We start from the raw sequence: 21,617 nt of genomic DNA, 5'->3' as shown, positions 1-21,617 counted from the left end.
CCTTTTTTGGGGAAAACCCTAGATATGAACCAAAACTAAGCTTTAGGTGATTCTCCTCAGGCTGTAGGGGGAAGGGAAGAGGAAGGTGTGTAACAAGCCAGAGAGTGTGAGAAAAAAAAGTCCCATCTCTAGTGTCTAGGCTCCCTCAGTCAGGGAGGGAGGGAAATAAGCATTTGTTAAGTGTCTACTATAGAGGAGGTACTATGCTAAGCAACTTTACAAATACTATCTCCTTTGATCCTCATAACAACACTGGGAGATAAGTGCTATTGTGAACCAAGGAAGAAACTAAGGCAGTATCTGAGACCAGATTCGAACTCAAGTATTCCTGACTATTGGTCCAGTGCTCTTCCACTGTCCCACCTTAGTCATGTCACTGAAGGGCCCCCCTCAGCTTGGAGCTCATGCTCCCAACCTCACTGGACCCAGATGCAGGCACATCATGATCATTAGTCTGATCTGTGTTCAGAAAAGGAAAGAGAAAAACCAAAAATACAGATATTGGAGTTATAGAAACTCTCCTCTCAGACTTGTTTGAGTAAGCTAAGCTGTTTGCCATATGTTTCTTCTGTAAGCAACAATTTTCTACTCATGTGGTTGTAGCTCATGCATGATACGAACCCTCTTATTTTCTGGGATGACTCTCTCACCCTAATTTGAGCTTATTTTGGCGTGCTCAAGGTTTCAAAAGAAGTAGTATTCCATGTCTACAGGGTCTTAGGGATAACCTGGTTTGATGGGGATATAAGTCTACTACTTGTAACTGCAGCTTCTGAATCCCTCTCCCACTCATGTGTTTCCCATTTACATAAACTCAATCACCATGATACCATTAACTCTTTTTTTTTTTTTTAAAGCATTCGGGGTTAAGTAACTTGCTCAAGGTTACACAGCCAAATACCATTAACTCTTAAACATAAAACTTACTAAATAATAAGATAAAAGCAATAATAATCCTAACATTTATTCAATAGTAGGCAAGAGCAGGAATAATTCTAACATTCATTAGAAGACCAAATGAGAATAGTCATGGTCCATGAACACATAAACCTGGGTTATATTTTCCCACCAATGAATACTGTCTAGGGGAGAGTGAACACACTTAATTGTGTCTATAAGGAAGATTGGGCACACATAGAAACCTAATGGAAGCACCCACGTGGAGAAACCCATGTGCCTGAGAAAACTCACAATTTTGGTCTTGACATTCTTGATCCTTTGAGTAACAATCTGTGCTGCATGAATCCAATTCTCTTCTACGTCTCCTCTTCTGGTCCTTGCCATTCTCCTGCTGGATAAAACTATTCTTCTGCTCTTCAGCTGATAAAGTAAAGATGAACTCTTTTCACTCATAGCCACCCTTAACAGGGCACTGATAAGAAGGTGTTAGGCTCTTTCAGGAACATGGAATTCCTTTAAGCAAAAATACGGGCTCCTAAGATCTGAAAATAGTAAGGGATCCTGCTTTGTCCAATCAACCACAAGCCTCTTTTCATAGTAAAACACAAATCCCAGATGAACAGATGGAAAGCCTATCTCCTCTTGTGTTTCTCTCAAACCAGACAGGGCAGGAGAGGCAACAAGATGCAACACCACTATCACCCTTGAATTTTATCCCTTTCTCTTGCATTTAAGATCACTGTTCTTTACATGGCATCAGGATTCAGCTCTCATCCAATGGGTGTCCAGCAGCTGCTCTGACCTTTCTCTAGACAATCAGCAAAGCAATGTCTCTCTTCCAACCGGCAAATTCATAGTGAAACAACCAAAGAGCCAGCTGTCACAGTTAGAAACCTTCTATGTTTTCCCAGCTTCTGATGTTACTACCTACACTCACCTTAGTCTCTTGCTTCTTCTGTCTCTTTACATGGCTTCTTAATAGCTGCCAATGTCTCAGCTCAGAAACTTTTAGTAATCAGTGACTCATCTTCCCCTTATGAGATAAAACTCAAGGAATTCAGTTTTCTATCAGGTCAATAGTCATTATGTAATGTTTCCATAGTTCCCAAAGCTGCCAACTTCAGAACCCTAAAAGCTGTCATATGCAAACGACCTGATGAACCACATTGTTTCTGTTATTGTCTGACCTTCAAATAGGTCGTCACGGTGCATTCATTTGAGGGGTCACAATAGTATGTGTCTCTCCTTCACAAGTTAAGGTTCGTATTTCTTCACATTAGATTGTGAGCTCCCTGAAAGCAAAGATTATTTTGCCCCTTTTTGTATCCCCAGTGTTTAGCACAGAGTAAGTGATTTTTTTAAACATTTAATTTTTATTTTCCTCAATCACAGGTAAACAAAGAATTTTAACATTCATTTTTTTTAAATTTTGAGTTCTATGTTTTTTTCTTCCTTCCCTTCCCACCTCCTTGAGAAGGCATAGTAAGTGCTTCATATTTATTGTCAATTGATTAAAGTTTATTTTTTATCATTTTTCTTTACACATTCCTTTTCTGCCCCTTACATAAAGGGAAGAATAATTCAGCTCTTACACTCTCTCTCTCTCTCTCTCTCTCTCTCTCTGTCTGGTCTACGTGTCCAAAAAAAAAAAAAAAAGGGATTAAATGGGTGTGCTGCTTTCACACTTATAGATCATAAAAGGGACAGATGCTCCCTACAAAAAGTAAATATCTATCCCCTAACTCTCAGTTGCCAAACATCTTGTAGGCAGCCCCAGTCTCCAGGGACCAATCAAAGGAATTTCCTATGTCCACTCAGCAAGGGACTAGGCTGCTTGTCTACCTCCAAGGAAGGCATCTTCCTTTATTTCTCACTCTCTCTCACTCCCCATATCCAATCAGTTGTTGAGTCCAATAATTTCTACCTTCGTAGTATCTCTCCCCAGTCCCGGCCTACCATTGTAGTACAGAGCCTTCTTGAATACAGAACCTTCTTAATCATATTTAGTGGGACAAATAGATATAATACTAGATGGTATTTCCTGTCTGAGAACAAAACAGGTCAACTTCATCTCCTGTCCTCCTCTGGATAGGAATCAGTATATCTTGGAAAGGAGTAGAAGGGATTCAGGAGAAATCTATTGACACCTCCTAACATCTAACCCCATTTAGACAGAACCATGTGGACATATCAAACCTACCTAGGCAATAGACATACACACACACACTTTACATTGGCATACTCCCAAAGAATATGGGAGTGGATAAGATTAAATTCACAAATAAAAAGGCATTTTTGGCATTGCTAAGGAAAAATGATCTTTCCCTCGGAAATGGAAGCAAAGACAGGGAATTTGAAGTATGGAATTGAGGAGGTGAGGCATAGCCTCCTCTTTTCAGTGAAGTGTGAGGGGAGGGCTTCCACTGAGAGGAAAGGGAAAAAAGGCTTGAAGAAAGAAAAGAAGTTTTGAAGTAGACGCTATGGGGAGAGGGGAAGAGTAAGTCAAGGAAGAGTAAAAGAACTGGCATGACATGAGACATAATGGAACCAGTAATATCTCCCTTCTTGTGCAGGTATTTCTGGAAGAGTAAAGAAAGTTGGAGGTCAGAGAAAACGTATTCATTTTTGGGAAAGGATGAACAGTGATAAGGCAAGGAGACAAATGACTCACAAATTCAAAGAAATATGGAAAGACTTATATGAAATGATTCTGGGCGAAGATATCAGAAACAAACAAAATAATTGGCTCCAGTCTACTAGCTGGTAGATATGTGAGGTCATCTAGTCCAACCCTCTCACTTTTAACAAAAAAAAAAAGAGAGAGAGAGAGATTCTGAGGTGAAATTGATCCTCTCAATCAATAATGGGCACAGAGGCCTAGATTAGAGCCTGGTAGAAGTTCAGGAATCCCCAGAATCAGGAAAAAGTCCCAGAGAAACCTCCCTAGAGAAAGTGTGACTAAAAGTACCAACAATAACCAGATGAGAGGAATGAATAGCAGCCAGGTGGCACAGTGGACCTGGAGTTAGGAAGACTCATCTTCCTGAGTTGAAATCCAGCCTCAGACACTTAGTAGCTGTGGGGCCCTGGACAAGTCATTTAACCCTGTTTGCCTCAGTTTCCTCATCTGTAAAATGAACCTAAGAAGGAAATAGCATTTTTCCTCATGAGTCCTTTGGGGTTGTCTTGGATCATTGCTTTGCTGAGAACAGCTAAATCATTCACAATTTTTCATCCTATAATATTGCTATTACTGTGTATCATCTACCTTCTTTATTTTTCACGTGAGGAACCTGAGTCCCAGCAGGGATAAAATGATTTGTGGAAAGTCACATAGGTAGTAAGTTGAAAAGACAGGATTTGAAACCATATTCTCTAACTTCACATCTGGCCCAGACAAATTCATGCTATTCAAGCAGCAAAGAAGGTCTAAAACTGGAGTGGGGAACCTTCAGCCTCAAGGCCACATGTGGCCCTCTAGGTTCTCAAGCATAGCCTTTTGGCTGTATCCAAACTTTACAGAACAAAGGGATTTGGTGAAGTTTGGGTTTAGTCAAAGGGCTGCACTTGAGGACCTAGAGGGCCACATGTTGCCTCAAGGCCATGGGTTCCCCACCCCTGGTTAAAAGATGGAGAAAACAAGGCTTATAAGGGTACTGCTATGTCCCAAGTTCACATGCTCACCCTTTAGGGGATAGAATTAATAATGAGTAAAAACCAGAAAGTACAGATGACCATAATCCTTGACAGTCTTGTGGGTTGTTTTTGTTGGTGGTGGATGGTGTCAGCTTACATATTTGCTTTTCTTTTATGCTCTTTTGTTCTATGTAACTCATCAGTCTGACCTATGTAACTTCTCTTGAATATGCCCCCATCTCTCCTCCAGTACCCTGGTCCAGGACCTCATCCCTCACATTTGAACTATTTCAATAACCTGCTGGTTGGTTGACCTGCCTTAAGTCTCTCCCCACTCCAGTCTACCCTCCACTTAGTTGTCAAATTGATCTTCCTCAATGGAGGACCAGATTGTCACTCCCCTACTCAATAAACTCCACTGGCTCCCTGTCATCTGTGGGATCCAATCCAACAAATCCAATACAATAAACATTTGTTACCTGGGTAACATAAGTAATGACCCCATTACATTTAATACAAACTTGAGGGACTACCCAGATAAACTTGGATGGTTCTGCTACAGTTAGAATGGTGAATTCAAATTCAGCTAGAGATACTTACTAGTTATGTGACCCTGGGCAAGTCACTTAACCTGATCTGCCTCAGTTCCTCATCTGTAAAATGAGCTGGAGAAGAAAATGGCAAACCAGGGCGGCTAGGTGGCACAGTGAATAGAGCACCTGACCTGGAGTCAGGAGGACCTGAATTCAAATCCGGCCTCAGACACTTAACACTTACTAGCCATGTGACCTTGGGCAAGTCACTTAACCCCAGCTGCCCTGCCTTCCCCCCCTTCAAAAAGAAAAAAAATTGGCAAACCACACCAGTATCTCTGCCAAGAAAACCCCAAATGGGAACACGAGGAGTCGAACACAACTTAAAAATGACTGAACATATGAACATATAAAAATGACTGTACTAAGTACTGGAGATAAATTAATGAAAAGAAAGACAGCTTCTGTCTTCAAGAAGCTTACAATATAAAGGGAGATGCAACACACAAAAGGAGGCAGGAAGGAGCTGGTGGTACAGAATAGGACACCAGAGGGTGCCCAGCACGGGGGCTTCTTGCTCTGGACAGTTGAAACCTAGCAGAGCAGAAGATGCAAAGTGGGGTGAGTATGAAATATAAAATTCCTCTGTTTGACTGACTAAGATAGGCCTGTGTGACCTATGAAGCAGGAATTTATAGATGCATCTGGAATGTCTTACCATATGCCATGCTTCAGAAGGACACCTCCACCTTTGTGGAGATTAGGTCATAAACACTCTTGTTTTCAAAGCTGGTATGGGACCTGGAATGATATCTACCAAACATCAGATATTGGCAGTCAAGGGTATGATTCCTTTGAGGGGTTTTCCTGGGGAAGCAGGAGGAGAAGAAAGTAGTTCTAAGACCTAGGGTGTAGCAGCTTAATTTGGGGCAGTTTAGCTTTACTTCCTCATTATACTCTTATTACACAAAAGACAATCCTACATAGTGAATAAACATTCATCAAAGCAAACAGCAAAACATTCATGGGGAAGCCATCCAGATTAGTTTAGGTGAATACACAAGAGGAAAGGGGATTCTCTGATCTAGGATTGAGGTGTAATATCAGCTCACCTAGGGAGAGAGTGATCTTATTGTAGTAGACTACTCAGTCTCTGGGGGCTCAGGTCTAGAAGTCAAGAGATATGGGTGGTGGGTTACTGGTTAGACAATCAACAAACATTTAATAAGTACCTTCAATGTGCCAGGCCCTGTGTTAAGTTCTAGGGACACAAAGAAAGGCAAAAATATGGTCCCTACCTTTAAGGAGCTCATAGTCTAATGGGGGAGACAACCTGCAAACAACTATGTTCAAACAAGTCTATATCTGTCTATGAGATAAATTGGGGATAATCTTAGAGGAAAAGCACTAAGATTAAGGAAGACTAGGGAAGGCTTCTCATAGAAGGTACTTTGGTTTTTCCCCCCTTATTTATTTAGTATTTCATTTTCCCCCAGTCACATGTAAAAACAATTTTTAACATTCATTTTTAAAATTGAGTTCTAAATTCTCTCCCTCCCTCCTTATCAGCCTCATTGAGAAGGCAAGCAATCTGATATAGGTTATACATGTGTAGTCATGTAAAATGTATTTCCATATTAGTCATGTTGTAAAAGAAAACATAAACCAAAATGAAAAACCCAAGAAAAATAAAGGAAGTATTAAAAAGTATGCATCTACCTGTATTCAGACTCCATCAGTTCTTTCTCTGGGTAGCATGGATATCATTTTTCATCATAAGTTGGAAGGTGGTACTTTAGCAGAGACTTGAAGGAAGTCAAGGAATCCACGAGGTGGAGATAAGGAGGGAGAGAATTCCAGTAATGGGGGAAAGGCAAGGCAAAGGCGCAGAGTCTGGAGATGGAGGATCTAGTAAGGGAATCATTGGGGAGGCTGTGTACCCTCATTTCTTCCTCCCATACATCTAGGAGCCTCCAATGTAACATCCACATGCAACGTCACACCTTGTCTCTTCTTCCCCTCTCCTTCCCATCTCACTTTTGCTTCTTTCTCAGAAGCCTTTCCTCCAATAAGGAATCATGTCACCTTACACAGCATCACCAGCTTCAGGGGAACTGTTAGACAAACCCCAGGGATGGAGGTTACACTTAGATTTGAATACCTAAACTGGTTTACACGAGTCAAAATAAATGTAGCGAGAGAGTGGGGGTTGGATCAGAGCATTTCCCATGGAGCTGGGCCCCTTCTGCTGAGATATGTCCTCTGGTCCCTTACAAAAGGACATGCACAATCACAGGCTCCTGGCTAGTCCCTGTAATGGGGTGTTGTATCAAAAATGAGCTTGGAAAAGCCACCCCCTCAAGTAAACCAGATAAAGAAAAGAAAAGGAAAAAGGCTTTCCTATTTTTTTAAGGTTTCTACATTGGAATAGAGTCAATATCATATTTTCCTTGGATTTCGAGGAGGACAGGATTTTTATTCACTCCCTTCTCCCCAGTAACAACTACAGTGACATGCTATAAGAAATGAGGAGCAGGGGCAGCTAATGGTGCAGTGAATAGAGCACCCGCCCTGGAGTTAGGAGCACTCGAGTTCAAATCCAGCCCCAGATACTTAAAACAAAAAACTAGCTGTGTGACCTTGGGCAAGTCACTTAACCCCAATTGCCCTACCATCCCCCCTCCATAAAGCAAAAAAAAAAAAAAGAAATGAGAAGACAACCTTCCTAATAACCTGGAGACTTATATAAACTGATGCTAAGTGAGGAGAGCAGAACCAGGAGAACATTGTACAAAAATTACAGACACTTCATATGTGTGATGACTAACTTTGATAGATTGGTCTTTCAGCAATGCAAGGTTATAAGACAGCTCCAAAAGGCTCCTTATGGAAAGGGCTATCTACCTCCAGAGAAAGAACTACAGCATCTGAATGCAGATTGAAGCAAACTACTTTCTCTCTCTTTTTTGTTTTGTTTTGTTCCTTCTTTCTTGTTCATTCCATTGGTTATAATTCTTTACAATTTGGCTAATATTTAATGTGAAGGTATTTGTAGATCTTATATCAGATTGCATGCTGCCACGGGAGGGTGAGGTGAAAGGGGCAGGGAAGAAAATTTGGAACTCAAGGGATTGTGGAACTGAATGTTATAAACTAAAAGTTAGTGAATAATTAAAAAAAAAAGTCAGACAAAAAAAATCCAACTACAGTGACTACAAGTACGGATAAGGAGAGCACTGTGCTTTTCTGGATAAGCCTGGAACTGGACCTTAATTAAACACCTGGCTGCTCTTTCTGCTTTGTATTCTTGCCTGTAACATAGGGGACTGAATAGCTATCCTGAGAGATGGACGTCTGTTTCCAGCATCAGCCGCCATCTCATGAAAGGCTGATATTCATTGAATGTAGTGCTCCCTACAACTTCTAAGAGGATGACTGCCAGCAGAATGAGCCATGAGTTCTGGGACCTAACTTGATCCTCAGAGAATACAGAATATGTATTCGCATATTCCCTCCCTCACTCCCCACCCCCTCATTGAGAAGTCAAGCAATTTTATATAGGTTATACATGTATAGTAATGCAAAACATATTTCCATATTAGTCATGTTGTAAAAGAAAACATAGACTAAAATTCAAAACCCAAGAATATTCCATATACATATGGCATAGGGAAATGATGACTCAGATTAAAATCTCTCTGCTATTATCCCTTCTGTTTATCATCTTGATGTGACTTAAAAAGTGTCAAAGAGAATTCCACTGGATTGCTAATCTCACAGGGAAACAAACTCCCATTAGTCATCTCCCTCCCTATTTTCCAGCCTCACATTTGGTACTGGATGGTACTTTCAACTTTCTCCAGACTGTGTAACACCCCACATTCTACCAGTGAGGCTAACATCAAATACAAATCAGGGTTAATATCTGCTAATATAGGTTATATAACACTCAACACTGGCAAAGGAATGGACAAAAGTCAAAGGGAGGAATGGGCAATCTTTGTGGGTGTATGTTGACTAGACAAAGACAGCTGCCACAGAAACCAGGGCTTTCCTGAATTAACTCCTTCCATTCACAGGGTAATGGAAACAGGTGTTGTATTTATATAGTTTCTTTTATGTACATAGTCATAAATACTAGTCAAACTGTCCATGAGAATAAAATGTCATATTATATTTAATCATTATATTAATGTTTAATTTGTTGTAGTGGCTATTAATGTTTGTTAAATTTATCTAAATTTAATTTTTATTTTATTGAGGCACTAATTCTGGAAGCGTGTTGCAACTAAGGGCAGATACTTTCTGGACTCAGGAGAGTGGGAAGAAGAAATGGTCTTCAGGGTAGCAGGATGATCATCTCACCCATCCTCGTTCAATAGGCTTACCATTCTCTGGTCATAGTCATTTTCACCCATCTTAACCGAACTGTTCAGTCACAAACTGAGTGGCCACCCCTGTGCTAACAACAGCCACTTTTTTTTTTAATCTTTGAAGAAAAGAACCAAAATGCATAAATCCATTGCAAGTAACTGCCTCTGCAAAGTCCACATCGCCTCAAGATAGAGGTGTGTACCAACCTCTGGGTCACAGCTTTCTCCTCCTTATTCTGGATTCTGGTGTTTTTCTTCCAGAACTCTCTGAGACAATCCCAGAAATCTTCAAACATAGTTCATGACCTCAGGGACCAATGAAATTCTGGAAAAGTGTCTCAGTCTTTAGAGTGTCAAAATATTTTGGATATACCCTGTTTCTCAGAGCTAAGGTCCAGCAAGCAGGCTATGCTACCTGAGCTTGGCATAACAATAATCCTTTGTGCTCTGGAAGATATCACCCTCTGGCAAAGTGTACTGCTTGGACCAGCACCAGGTATTCACTGAGGGATTTAGCTCCCCTATTTCCCAAGGCCATCCATCACATGTTCACAGTCCCTGTTCCTTGTAACTGTCAGGTACTGCACTTCTGTTCCCGTCACAGAACTCTGATTCTGTACTCTGAAGAGTAATTACAACCCTTGAGACTTGAGAGAACAACCATGGGACTGAAGAATGCCTGTACTATCCCAAGAAATGCCAACCATGAGAACCATCTCAAGACCTAAGAATGATTGTGTTGTAGTCCAACCCCTTTCGTGTATATAAGTGACCCCAGCATCAGCAGTGTTAAACCCTCCTTCAGGGGAGTGGGGTAGGGGCTTCCATTTGAAAATGCCATTTTCATCACTCTCAAATTAATTAAACTTCTATTTGTGTCCTGTCTTCCTATCTCCATCTGCTTTGTATGGCTCCAGCCACCTACAGGTTAGAGGCTGGTTCTGGTCCAGTTGACATTAATTGGTTTCAAAAGGGGCATTAAACATGGAACAGGGCCAAATGCACTTTCTGGAACAGTAGGAGTAGAATAGGTACCACTGGAGATTTATTTCTCTGGAGTCTGACCCTCCTTGTCTGGTGAGTCCTCTGTCCTTTGTTCCTACTCCAATCCCAGTTCAGTCTTTGATTGAGCTCTGCTTTCTCTGTGAGGAAAACTTTAGGGCCTCTTCCTTGACCTGGTTTCTCTGTGTGCCTCTGGTAAAATTTACTGTTTGCCTCTGATTTTTTTTCTGTACACTTCAGTGTCTGGTGTGCCCTTCACCCCCCTAACTAGCAAGTTCTAACCTGTTCAGGCTTCAGCACCCCCCTGCAGGCTAAGACAGTTCAGTTAGTAAAGGGAACGCCTCTGTAATTTGGTCTCTCTGGGTTCTTCTGGTTTCTGTATGTGCTTCTGGGTTTTTTTTTTTCCTGCACACCCCCATGGGCTATTCGGGCTTTGCTGTTTGCAGTTATCTTGTCATTTTGTTTGTGTCTGTCTCTGTGCTTGTAAAACGTCTGTCATGTTTGAGCTATGAGCTAGATTCTGTTACCTTGAAAGATTTAAAATGTAGCCAGCCAGAAAAACTTCTAAGGCTGTAGCTACTGGGAAAGATTAATGAACTTTCTTATTATTTTATCACAGCTGTAGTAGTTGTCCCAGTAAATGGGACTAACTCCTACCTTGGGCTCTCTGCAGGAGATTAGGTTATAAGAAAAGAGGAAAAATCTATAACACTGTTTTTTTTCTGTTGTTGTAACACTGGCCAAATTGGAACTACAGAAATAAAGTCAGATAATCAAGGTTGTAGAACCACTAAAAACATCTTAGCAGATTCTGGAGGTTTGAAGATTAATGCTTAAGGAGTTTGGATTTAAGATTGCCAAAGAGAACTCATGAAACTTTGAAATAATTACAGAAACTCACTCCCTTCTGAAATATCTTAGCAAGTTTTGAGGTACCACTTTGTAGGATTTAAGGAAAAATAAGGATTAAATTTTATAAAAGCTTTTAAAAGGTTTTTTTTAAAAGTAATTGTCAATATTAATAGTTTCATTTTTTATAGGGCAATGAAGGAAAACTAGTTGGTAGAAATTCCAGAATGAAGAAAGTGAAGAAAAAATGAGGTAAATGGTTTGCACTTTAAGGCCACCTCTTGTTAACCAACCTCCTCAGTTCAGAGACCCTCTCCCTTTTGTTTTGTTAACCTTCTCATCTCAGATCAGATTAAGAAAAGAGAATGCTGGAAAATCGTAGGGAAACTTAGTACATCCTGCCCATCCTGCCCCAGAAACTGCAAGTAGCCCTAGCACCTGCAGCCAGTGGGGCTAGAAGGAGGGGGGGAAGGGTGGTCTGGTTCCACAGCCAGCATTCCCTGAGCCCTGCCACCTGGAACTACCAGCCACACCAGTCCCTAGGCAGTGCTCTCTGCCACACCCAGTCAGTTGGTATCTCCAAGGCAGCCTGTTCTTTGGCAGGTCCTGTCCAGCTGCTTCCTGGGAGGGTCCAGATGTTCCTGGTAATGCCTAGGTGGCAATACAAAGTTGGGGATACAGCCAGCCTCTGCCCTTAGTATGTCCACCCTTCTCTATTCTGGTTGCAGAAACTTATTAGCTGTGTAATCTTAGACAAGTTATCTTATCTCTGCTTGCCCTAGTTTCCTGATTTGTAATTGTTATTATTTCTTTAATTGAATATAATTGTTCCATGCCTGATAACTCTAAAGTGGTTTTAAAATATCAAAGATAATAATATTAATGATTTTCATATGTGACAATTTGGAAATGTAATTGATGTCATTGGAAGTTTATTGTTCATGCTATCATTGTATTTCTAAATTGTATTGTATTCCTAAATTTATATTGTGAAATTTGAGAGCATTGCAAAACAGAAATGCTGTTAGACAAAAACTTCCCTTTTAATTTAGATGCTGTTACACATGAATCAGGCTTTTAAAATATAAAAATTTGCATATCTGATAACTGTTAATTTAATGAAATATATTTAGTTATAAAACAGGTAATAATAATATTTATTATAATAGATTTTCATTAGAAAATCTTGGCTATTATGAAAGTGTATAAGGTAGTTTAAATATGTAGCTTCAACATATTAATGATGAGTCAGCTATTAGGTTTTTGCTGTATGTCTGAAGTCCCAGAATATGGGTAGTTTTAATTTATAAGTAAAGGATTAGTGAAATGCTAACTGTTAGGGAAACATTAGGAAAGACATTCAAGCCCTAAGTTGAGGTTAGTGAAATTTTGCTATTTAAGGTAAAAAATTCCTGGGACTATAATATATTTTGAGCTTTGATTACCAGGATAGTTGTTTGAATTGTCATAAAGCCAATAGTAGAAAATGTCATATGCTGTAGTACTGCGTAAAGGTGGATGTCTGTGCCTGGGAAAGATTGTGGGGACAACCTAGAACATGACCTAGTAGGATCTCTTTGACTCTATTTCCCCATTGTGCTGTTTGTTTCTGAAAAGGAAAATTCCCACCTGGTTAATTCTAAGCCTTGCTTTTAACACTCTGTAACTACATGATTGGTTGTCAGTTATGATTCACTCTCTCAGACTAAGGGCTGGCTACATTTCCCCCTGAGGGTTCTAGGGGAACTCTTGAGGGATCAGAGTATATCTATTTTTAAAACTAACGTCTTAAAGCCCCTATTTTGGTGTGTTCCACTGTTAACCATTTACTTAATTAATATTGATTAGCTTTTACAAAGGGATAATTACTTTGTACAAGAACAAAAGTATAAACATTTTCCTAATATTTGGTTTGTGGGGTACACTCCTATTATGCCTCCCTAATCAACTTACTGGGGTGTTCAGGATGACTAGCACCTCTGGTGTGAGTGTTTTGTTGAGCTGCTTGTCTTTGGTCTCTTCTTTTCACCCAAGTCTCTCACCTGGGACTCCAAAAAGCTGTAGCACTCGCAGCATCCACACCCTGGTAAAACCATCTTGGCAGACAGGCTATACCAGGATGAGGGTAAGCAACAGGCATCAGACCTGTCAGTGAGTTTAGGTGGGTGTCTACCTCAAGCATGTGAAGACTTCCGGCACAATGGGCATATGAGAATAATTTATTTCTGCCAAGGTCATTCACTGCATCCTGGGACATCACCACGTCCTCTTGACTTTTGTTTTGTCGGTGGACTTCAATGCTGGAAGAGAAAGTGAAGCTGATGACTTTGTGCAACTCTGCCTCACTTAAATCTAATTCACATACAAGTCAGGACATTATCCCATGGTGTCATTAGTCCTCTTCAAAAATGGAGGGAGAACAAAATTATGCGCTTAGCACTGTGCTAGGTGATGGAAATACAGGTATAAAAAAAACAAACAGTCCCTGCCCTCAAGAAAGTTATATCAGACAGAAGCAGCAGCACTGTGTGTTCATAGCCATGTGGCAACCAGTAATTTCTCTTCCCCTCTTAAAAGCCATCAGGGAGAGAAAAAGACTCCATCTGTACATGACTTCTACGTAGACATTTGGTTTCATCTCAGCAGTCATTTAAAGGGCTGATTCTCATCATACAGCAAGCTGACAGAAAACAGTTCGAGAATATTTGCACATACTCTGAAAGATGAACGTTCCAGAGGAGGGCTTACTAAGATCCTCCACTTTGGTTGATACCAAGGAATGCATGTTGTGGCTGCCCAGGAGCTTCGTCCTCAAAGGCCAATTTTCTCTCACAATGTAATAAAAGAAAGGATAATACCAAGGCATGCATAAGTGTATTAGAGCTGGGCGGCTAGGTGACTCAGTGAGCATAGCACCGGCCCTGGAGTCAGGAGGACCTGAGTTCAAATCTAACCTCAGACACTTAACACAAAAACTAGCCATGTGACCTTGGGCAAGTCGCTTAACCCCAATTGCCCTCCCCTCCCCCCTCCAAAAAGCAAAAAATATAATAGTAATAATAAGTGTATTAGAGCAAGCATTTTTTATCTATCTACATACACATATCCATATATGCCATGTATTTATGTGTGTATATACATACACATATGCATATGCATATATGTGTGTGTATATACATATATACACACATTTGGCACTTTTGTAAACCTCAATGCATTATATAATGTGAGCTATCATTTTATTATCAGAGTAATATAAACAGTATTCTGTTAATATCAGAGTAATATAAAATAAGGGGAAGGGATGGGGAGGAAAGGCGTTTCTATAGAGCCTATCATACACCAGGCATTGTGGTAAGTGATTTTTTTGAAGAACAATAACAACTATTATTATCATTTCATTTGGCCCTCACAACAACCCTGGGAGGTAGATGGTATTATTATCCCCATTTTACATTGGAGGAAACTGAAGTAAACAGAAGTTAGGTGACTTGCCCTGGGTCACAGAGCTAGGAAGTGTCTGAGTTGAGATTTGAATTTAGTTTTCCCTTTCTCCAGGCCCCGTGCTCTATCTACTGCACTACAGACTACTTGTAACAAAACCAAGAAGCATTTGATGTCCAAAGGGAAAGGGCCTTGAAGGGTAGGTGGCAACAGATAGAGGGATTCTTTTGGTGGGAAAGAGCGTCAGCGTAGATATTCAGAGGCTGGTGCATGGTCTTAGGACAATAGGATTCAGTGGTAGAAAGGACCATAGCAACAAGAAGTTCAATTCGCTCATTATACAAATGAGAAGACTGAAGTCCAGGAAGTGGAAATGGTTTGGGAAACCTCACAGGGCTAGCAACTAGCAGAGCACAGATTCAAAACCAAATCTCATTTCTATATCCAAAGTCTTTTTCATAACACTACCCAGGAGTAATGGCTTTAGTTGGGTTGGAGTGTGGAATACCTGGAAGAGAGTACCACTACAGTGAGGTTATAAAGGGAGGGTGGTCCTGGGTGCTTGGGGAGTCTTAAATACCAAGCTAAGGTATTAAAGTAAGGACTTCATACTCCACAGTAAGCCGGGTCCCAGTCCTTCACATGGGGTGGATACCAGGCAAAGGAAGGACCTAATCAGACGGTGCTCAGGAGAACCAAGGTTGCAAACTCATGCTTGGGAAAAGAAGTTTTGGCCCAGAGATTCTCAGACCTCCCTAGAGCTCAGCTCGGGGATTCTGGAGAGAAGGTGTAGGGGAGGGAGAGAGAAATATTATCTGGGTTCATCTGAATCGTTCCCTGATCACACTCTACCTTGCCCTCATTTCCAATGGAAAGAAATTGGGATTTAGGAAAACCTAGGTTTAAATACAGGCTCCTCCATTTACTATGTGACCTTGGGCAAGTCACTGACACCAGTTTTCCCCCTCTTTTCCCCCTTCCCCCCAAACTCTCCTAAATTTGCAAATTACAGGCATTGTTGAAGATTCACATCACTGGAGAGAGTTTCCACTCTAGAAGTTCTCCCTTACCAATCCTAAATTATCAGAGGTCTAGATTAAAAATAAAATAGGCCAGACAAAGGTGAAAAAGAACATAGATCCTCTTTCCCTCGAGGAGCTTATATCCTAGGGATTTGAGGAAGGAGCATGGACCATAGCATATACAGATATTAATGATACAAAGTATCATTGTGAAAAGTGAAATATCATTATCAAAGTGAAAGGGACAAGTCCAGGCATCTAGGAGAAATCTGTGGACAAAGAGATCTTTCATCCTGAAGGGATTAAGTTTTTCTGTTTGGTCCCTGGATGGTAGAATCAGGAGCAATGAGTCAGAGATTGGAAAGAATCAGATTCAGTCTTGACAATAGGAAAAACTTTCCAGAAGAGCTGTCCAGAAGTGGAATGATTTGCCTGGGGATGTGGTGTGATTGATCTCCTTGGAGGTCTTTGAGCAGAGGCTGGAAGACCCCAGGTTATATATGTTATATAACCCCTCTTATTTCTAGGGCCTTCCCTCTCTTAATCATTCCCTATATATGTCTTAATTATTAATTATTATTATGATTTTATAATTTATGTTAATTATTTTATAATATAATAATCTATTATTATCCTATATATGTCTTGTTTGTGTATGTGTGTATATATACATACATATATATTATATACACACATATTCTATATATACACACACACACAATATGTATAATATATATACTTGTCTCCTCCATTAGACTATAAGCTCCCTGAGGGCAGAGAGACTGTTTTTTGCTCTTTTTGTATCCTCAATACTTAGCACAGTGCCTGACAAATAGTAAGTGCTTAATAAATGTTTATTGCAATGATCTAAGATACTTCTGAAGGACTTATGATGGGAAGGTGTTGTCCATCTCCAGAGAAAGAACTGGAGTCTGAATGCAGATTGAAACATACTTTTTTTAACTTTATTTTTCTTGGGTTTTTTTGTCTGTTTTCTTTAACAGCATGACTTACATGGAAATGTGTTTTGCATGACAACACATATATAACCTATGTCAAATTGTTTACCTTTTCAATGAGGGAGAAAGGAGGAGGGGAGGGAGAGGATTTGGAACTCAAAATTTGAAAAAAAAAAAGAATATTAAAATTGTTTTTACATGTAATTGGAGAAAAATCAAATAGTAAATAAATACACATGGCCAATCATAATAAATAAATAAAAATAAATGTTCATTGATTGATTAATGAGTATTCCTTTTGAAGCATGGCTTGGTCCTGAGGTCCCCTTCCAAGTCTAAAATACTGGGCTTATATAAGCAACAGTTCTGGAATCAGAGAGATTGTGTTTAAATACTGTGTGACATTTGTCAACTCATTTACCTCTCCTGACCTCAGTTTCCAAATCTTGGCAAAGATACTGGAATGCTTGTCATTTCTTCTCCAGCTCACTTTACAGATTAGGAAACTGAGGCACACAGTTACTAGCTCAGGATCACACAGCTAGTTGGTGTCTGAGGCTGAATTTGAATTCAGGTCATCCTGACTCCAGATCTAGCATTCTATCTGCTGAATCACCTAACTGCCTCCCCTTCCTTTACTCAGAGAGCCATTCTCTTGTAGCAAAAAAATGTAAAAAGAAAGAGATATAGGTAACTCTAAGACTCTAAATTGCAGAGTAATTGTTAATTGGAGAGCATTCCTTCTGGTAACATGATGAAATCAAACTTCTTGATTAAACAGATAAAAAAATGTCTTGTTACCTTTTTTTTTTTTTTAACAGGGAATTGGGTTAAGTGACTTGCCTAGGGTCACACAGTAAGTGTCTGAGGTCTAATTTGAACTCAAGATCTCCTGATTCCTGGACCAGTGTCCTATCCATAGGGCTGCCTAGCTGCCACCTAGCTGCCCCCCCCCCTTTTTTTTATTTTCTTGTTACTTTTTTCAATATGGTTCAGATAAGAACCATTCATTTGGAACCAAGTCCTCATCTTGGTCTTCTTCCTTAAAGGTTTCTTCTCCATGGGCTGATCAAAACTCTTGGTCCTACAGAAAAGAAGAAACATACTTTCGTCTCTAGGTCAAGAGGAGGGGAATGTTGTGTGTCCTTGTCAGCTGGGTTTTGCTCAAAGTTCTCTTCCTTACAAAGGAGGAGGCTGGAGGTGGGGCACAGATGCAGCATGTTGGGAAGTGATTCTGATGTTTTAAAAAAGAATAAATTAAGAGTTTTATCTGAGGAAAAAGAAAGAGGAGTAGTCCTTGCGCTCATGATGCAAAACCAGATAACTTCATTACATAAGTATATTGTAATCCTGATTAATTCACTTTATTCCTCTAGGGTTATAAAAGGAGGAGGTTGGACTACATGAAGTCTAAAGTCCTTTCTTCCTCTAAAGGTATGATCTATACTCCGTGGCCAGTGGAAGTGGGGGAAGGGACTAGGAAGGGTGGTAACTCCAGAACACTAGGCTATTTCCATTCCTTTTATTCTAAGTGTTGCTAGAATAATCTGCAAATTTCACTTAAAACAAAAAATAATCCAAATATATTTTAAATATTTTCACATGTGTATGAATTTCAAATATATTTGTTTATATATTTAACATAATATTTATTTATATATTTAATGCATTTTGTGTGTTTCATGCTTGTATCATATAGACATATAATTAGATATATGAAATTAAATTATAAAATATATACTATATGAACTTTCATATATATGTATATATACATGCACACATACATATATATAATTTCATGTTGTTTGTCCTTATCAGCTGAGTTTTGCAGATGGGGAAGCTAAGGCACAGAGAAAGTGGGTGTCAAAATCGAGCACAGCTTTGCTTGCAAGGACCCAGAAATCCCTGATTAGCTACCAGGGACCACACTGCTCCGGGAGGTTCACACCGGGTCAGGGACATGCAGGTAAATGTTTAACGAAGCACCCCGCAGGGACAGGGGAGGGAGGAAGGGGTGTGCTGGGGGGAGGAATTGCGGGACACCCTTAAGTTTGAGTTATTAACATGTTCTCCATCATTTTCTAGGACCCAGTTAATTAACATAACAATAAATTAAGCTGTGCCTTGCTGCATTTGCCCACTTCCGCGGTGCTAACGCTCTAGTAGTAAATTTAGGTACCAGCTCTCTAGCACGTGAGAGTTGACCCCCGCCCTCTAGGCCCGGGCCTTGGACGTGACCTCCGCATCCGCGCATTTAGCCTCGGTCCCTTTAAGAGCTTGAAAAACCTTGGAAACCAAAGCAGGAAGGAGGTGGGTCCTCGCGCCTAGAGCGACACCCGCCCCAACCAATAGGAAAAGCCTTCCTGGCCAGCCCAGCCAATGCGCACCTGGGAGGGCGGGCCTAGAGCCGCTGATTCTCGAGGCCCGGCAGCCGCAGCTGCTGCTGTGTGGTGGGGGGCTCTCAGGACCCCGGGGATCCCTAGCTGGTGCCACGTGTCCCCGGGGGAGCCGGGCTGGGACCTCGGTAACTCCCGGGGCCCGGGCTGGCGGAGGAGGTTGGAGCGGGGTGGCTGCTAGAGCCCGGAGGGGGTCGGGGGTTGGCTACGCGGCCTGGGAACCGGGATGGGGGCGGGGGAGACCCCGGCCCCGCCGTTGGAGCCACCCTTGGCCTCGTGGGCTTGGGCGGTCTAGATCTGTCCCAGAGACCCAGGCGTCCAGGCCCTGCCCATCCTATCCGGGGTGGGCGCTGGAGGGGTCCCAGGGGCTGCGGGGAAAGGGGCCCCTTCAGGTGGGTAGAGAGGGGGGCGTGGGCAGAGCCCCCGATCTTGACGGGAGCTTACATTTGGAGAGAGGAGGGATCGCGCGAGTCACCTCCTCCAGCCCCCCAACCCCCATTTCACAGAGGAGGAGACTGAGGCCCAGAGAGAGAACAAGGTCATCTGCGGGTTGGCTATCAGTGGCAGAGCTGGAAATGGACCCCAAGGCTCCTGACTCTCCCCCAGACTAGATGGAAGTTCAGTGATCACCCCACTCCATGGAGCAGGGGTCTGGCCTCAGGCCTCTCAGTTTAAGGGAAGGATTAGGGGCTTATGGGTGTCCTCCACCCCACCCCCCACCTCCATACCTGCTGGCATCGCCCAGCCCCCTCAGCACAGATACTGGCAGAGGTCATCTCATCCAGTAAATGTTTGACCTGTCAGATGCTGTAGACAGACATCCCGAAGGCCATATCCTGCCCCCAGCCTCTCCTCTTCCCACACCCCAAGCAGCCTTTCTTCTTACCCCCCCACCCATGAGGATGGGGCGAAGGAGGGGTCAGTCTTGAGTGGGTAGGATGCCCTAATGCAAGGAAGCCTAGAAGGAGCATCAGCACAGTGTGGGCTGTCCCCAGCGCAGCCACAGGCTCGCCAGCTCTGGCTTTGGACAGATTCCTCTCCCTTTCTCCACCTCACTTTTTTTTACTCTGCAAAATGGCAGGGATTTGGTGGTCACTGAAGGGTAGAGCATCTACTCCAGTTCCTTCATTTTACAGGTGAGGAAACTGAGTCCCAGGGGGGTAGAGTAGGACCTGCCAGGGTCAGGTGATGGAGCTGGGCTTCATACCCAGATCTTCTGAGGCCAAATACAGTGAGCTGTCTGCTTCCTCTGAGGCTCTTTCCAGCTCTGATCCTGTGTTCTAAAGCCCTTACTGTCAGGAACTTGGTTCCACAGCGGTACCCCCTGTCCCAGCCAGGGTAGAGACAACCTAGGTGGGCTCTGTACCTGGTTATCTCCCCACCTAAGCTGTTTCTATGCCTTTGTTGGCCCTGGGCTAGCCTTCTCTCTCTCTCTCTCTCTCTCTCTGTACCCCCCTCCTCCACTGGCAGCATCCCTCAAGAGCCATGGCGTCCAAAGCTGCGTCCCCCACTGCAGACCCCTGCCCTGCTTCTCCCCCACCTCCTGGGGCTGCCCAGCTGGATGCGGGTGAGGATTTTGAGGTCCTAGATGGAACTGAAGAGGAAGAGGATGACGATGATGATGACCTGAGTGAACTGCCCCCCTTGGAGGATCTGGGAGCAGCCCCCAGTGAGGGACCCACTGAACCTCAGCCTGCCCCATCAGAAGAGACAGGGCAGTCGAGCCCCCTCCAGGAGGAGTGGATGGATGTCTTGGGTAAGAGACCTGGAGCTTCTAGTCTTGGGGAAGTGGGGGCTGGGTCTGAGGCTGGACCTGGGTCACTTCATTCATCTCGGAAGTGTTTACTGTCAGCATTTATTAAGTGCCTGTTGTATTAGATGCTGAGTGTTACAAAGACAAAAATCAAGTGTTCTCTGCCCTTTAAGAGGCATATGTATTATGTGCAGGACACAAACTGAGGCATTCATTACTGGTTGGGGCCAGGTATGTGTGGTCCTTTGGTTGAAAGAGGAGAGTGGAAATTAGGAGAATAATAATAATAATAATGACAGCTAGCACTTAATTTAATGCTTTAAACATTTTACACACCTCTCGTTTGATCCTCAATACACCCTGGGAGGTAAATACTATTATTATTCCCATTTTACAGATGATGAAACAGAGGCAGGCAGAGGTTAAGTGACCTGTCTAGGGTCACACAGCTAGTAAGTGTCTGGGGCCAGATTTGAATTCAGGTCTTCCTGACTCTAGGTCTCATACTTCAGCTATTGTGCCACTTTAGCTTGATTGAGAGATGGTCTGTATCATAGAGCTTACAGCAGATAAAAATACACATTAGAATGTGATAAGTACAAAATGGTGGTACATTGTTATTAGTTCAGTGAGGGAGAGTGGGAGATGGGGTGCTGTACTTGCAGTGTCCTCAAGAGACTGTCTGTTTTTTGCCTCTTTTTGTATCCCTGGTGCCTCGCACAGTGCGTGGCACAGTGCAGATGTTTAATA

The 21,617-nt window shown here is 42.0% G+C and overlaps 2 protein-coding genes across 3 annotated transcripts in view; one reads left to right on the top strand and one right to left on the bottom strand.

Annotated features, from left to right (window-relative positions):
- The window catches only part of REX1BD (required for excision 1-B domain containing), a 268,541-nt gene that overhangs the window by 28,966 nt on the left and 217,958 nt on the right, over positions 1-21,617 (bottom strand). The window lies entirely within an intron of this gene.
- Positions 1-21,617, top strand: part of FKBP8 (FKBP prolyl isomerase 8) — a 78,207-nt gene that overhangs the window by 29,284 nt on the left and 27,306 nt on the right. Inside the window, exons 2-3 of the mRNA XM_069066114.1 lie at positions 19,122-19,242; positions 20,585-20,870. Coding sequence (XP_068922215.1) covers positions 20,600-20,870 — 271 coding nt within the window. The 5' untranslated portion in view covers positions 19,122-19,242; positions 20,585-20,599. The remainder of the gene's footprint in view (positions 1-19,121; positions 19,243-20,584; positions 20,871-21,617) is intronic.

This window comes from Petaurus breviceps, unplaced genomic scaffold (genome assembly GCF_028583685.1).
Source record: "Petaurus breviceps papuanus isolate PSGF00001 unplaced genomic scaffold, PetGlider_PUasm1.0 108, whole genome shotgun sequence".
In the NCBI taxonomy this organism is placed as follows: Eukaryota; Metazoa; Chordata; class Mammalia; order Diprotodontia; family Petauridae; genus Petaurus; species Petaurus breviceps.
Note: the sequence above shows the minus strand (reverse complement) of the source record. Positions and strands in the feature narration are given on the sequence as shown.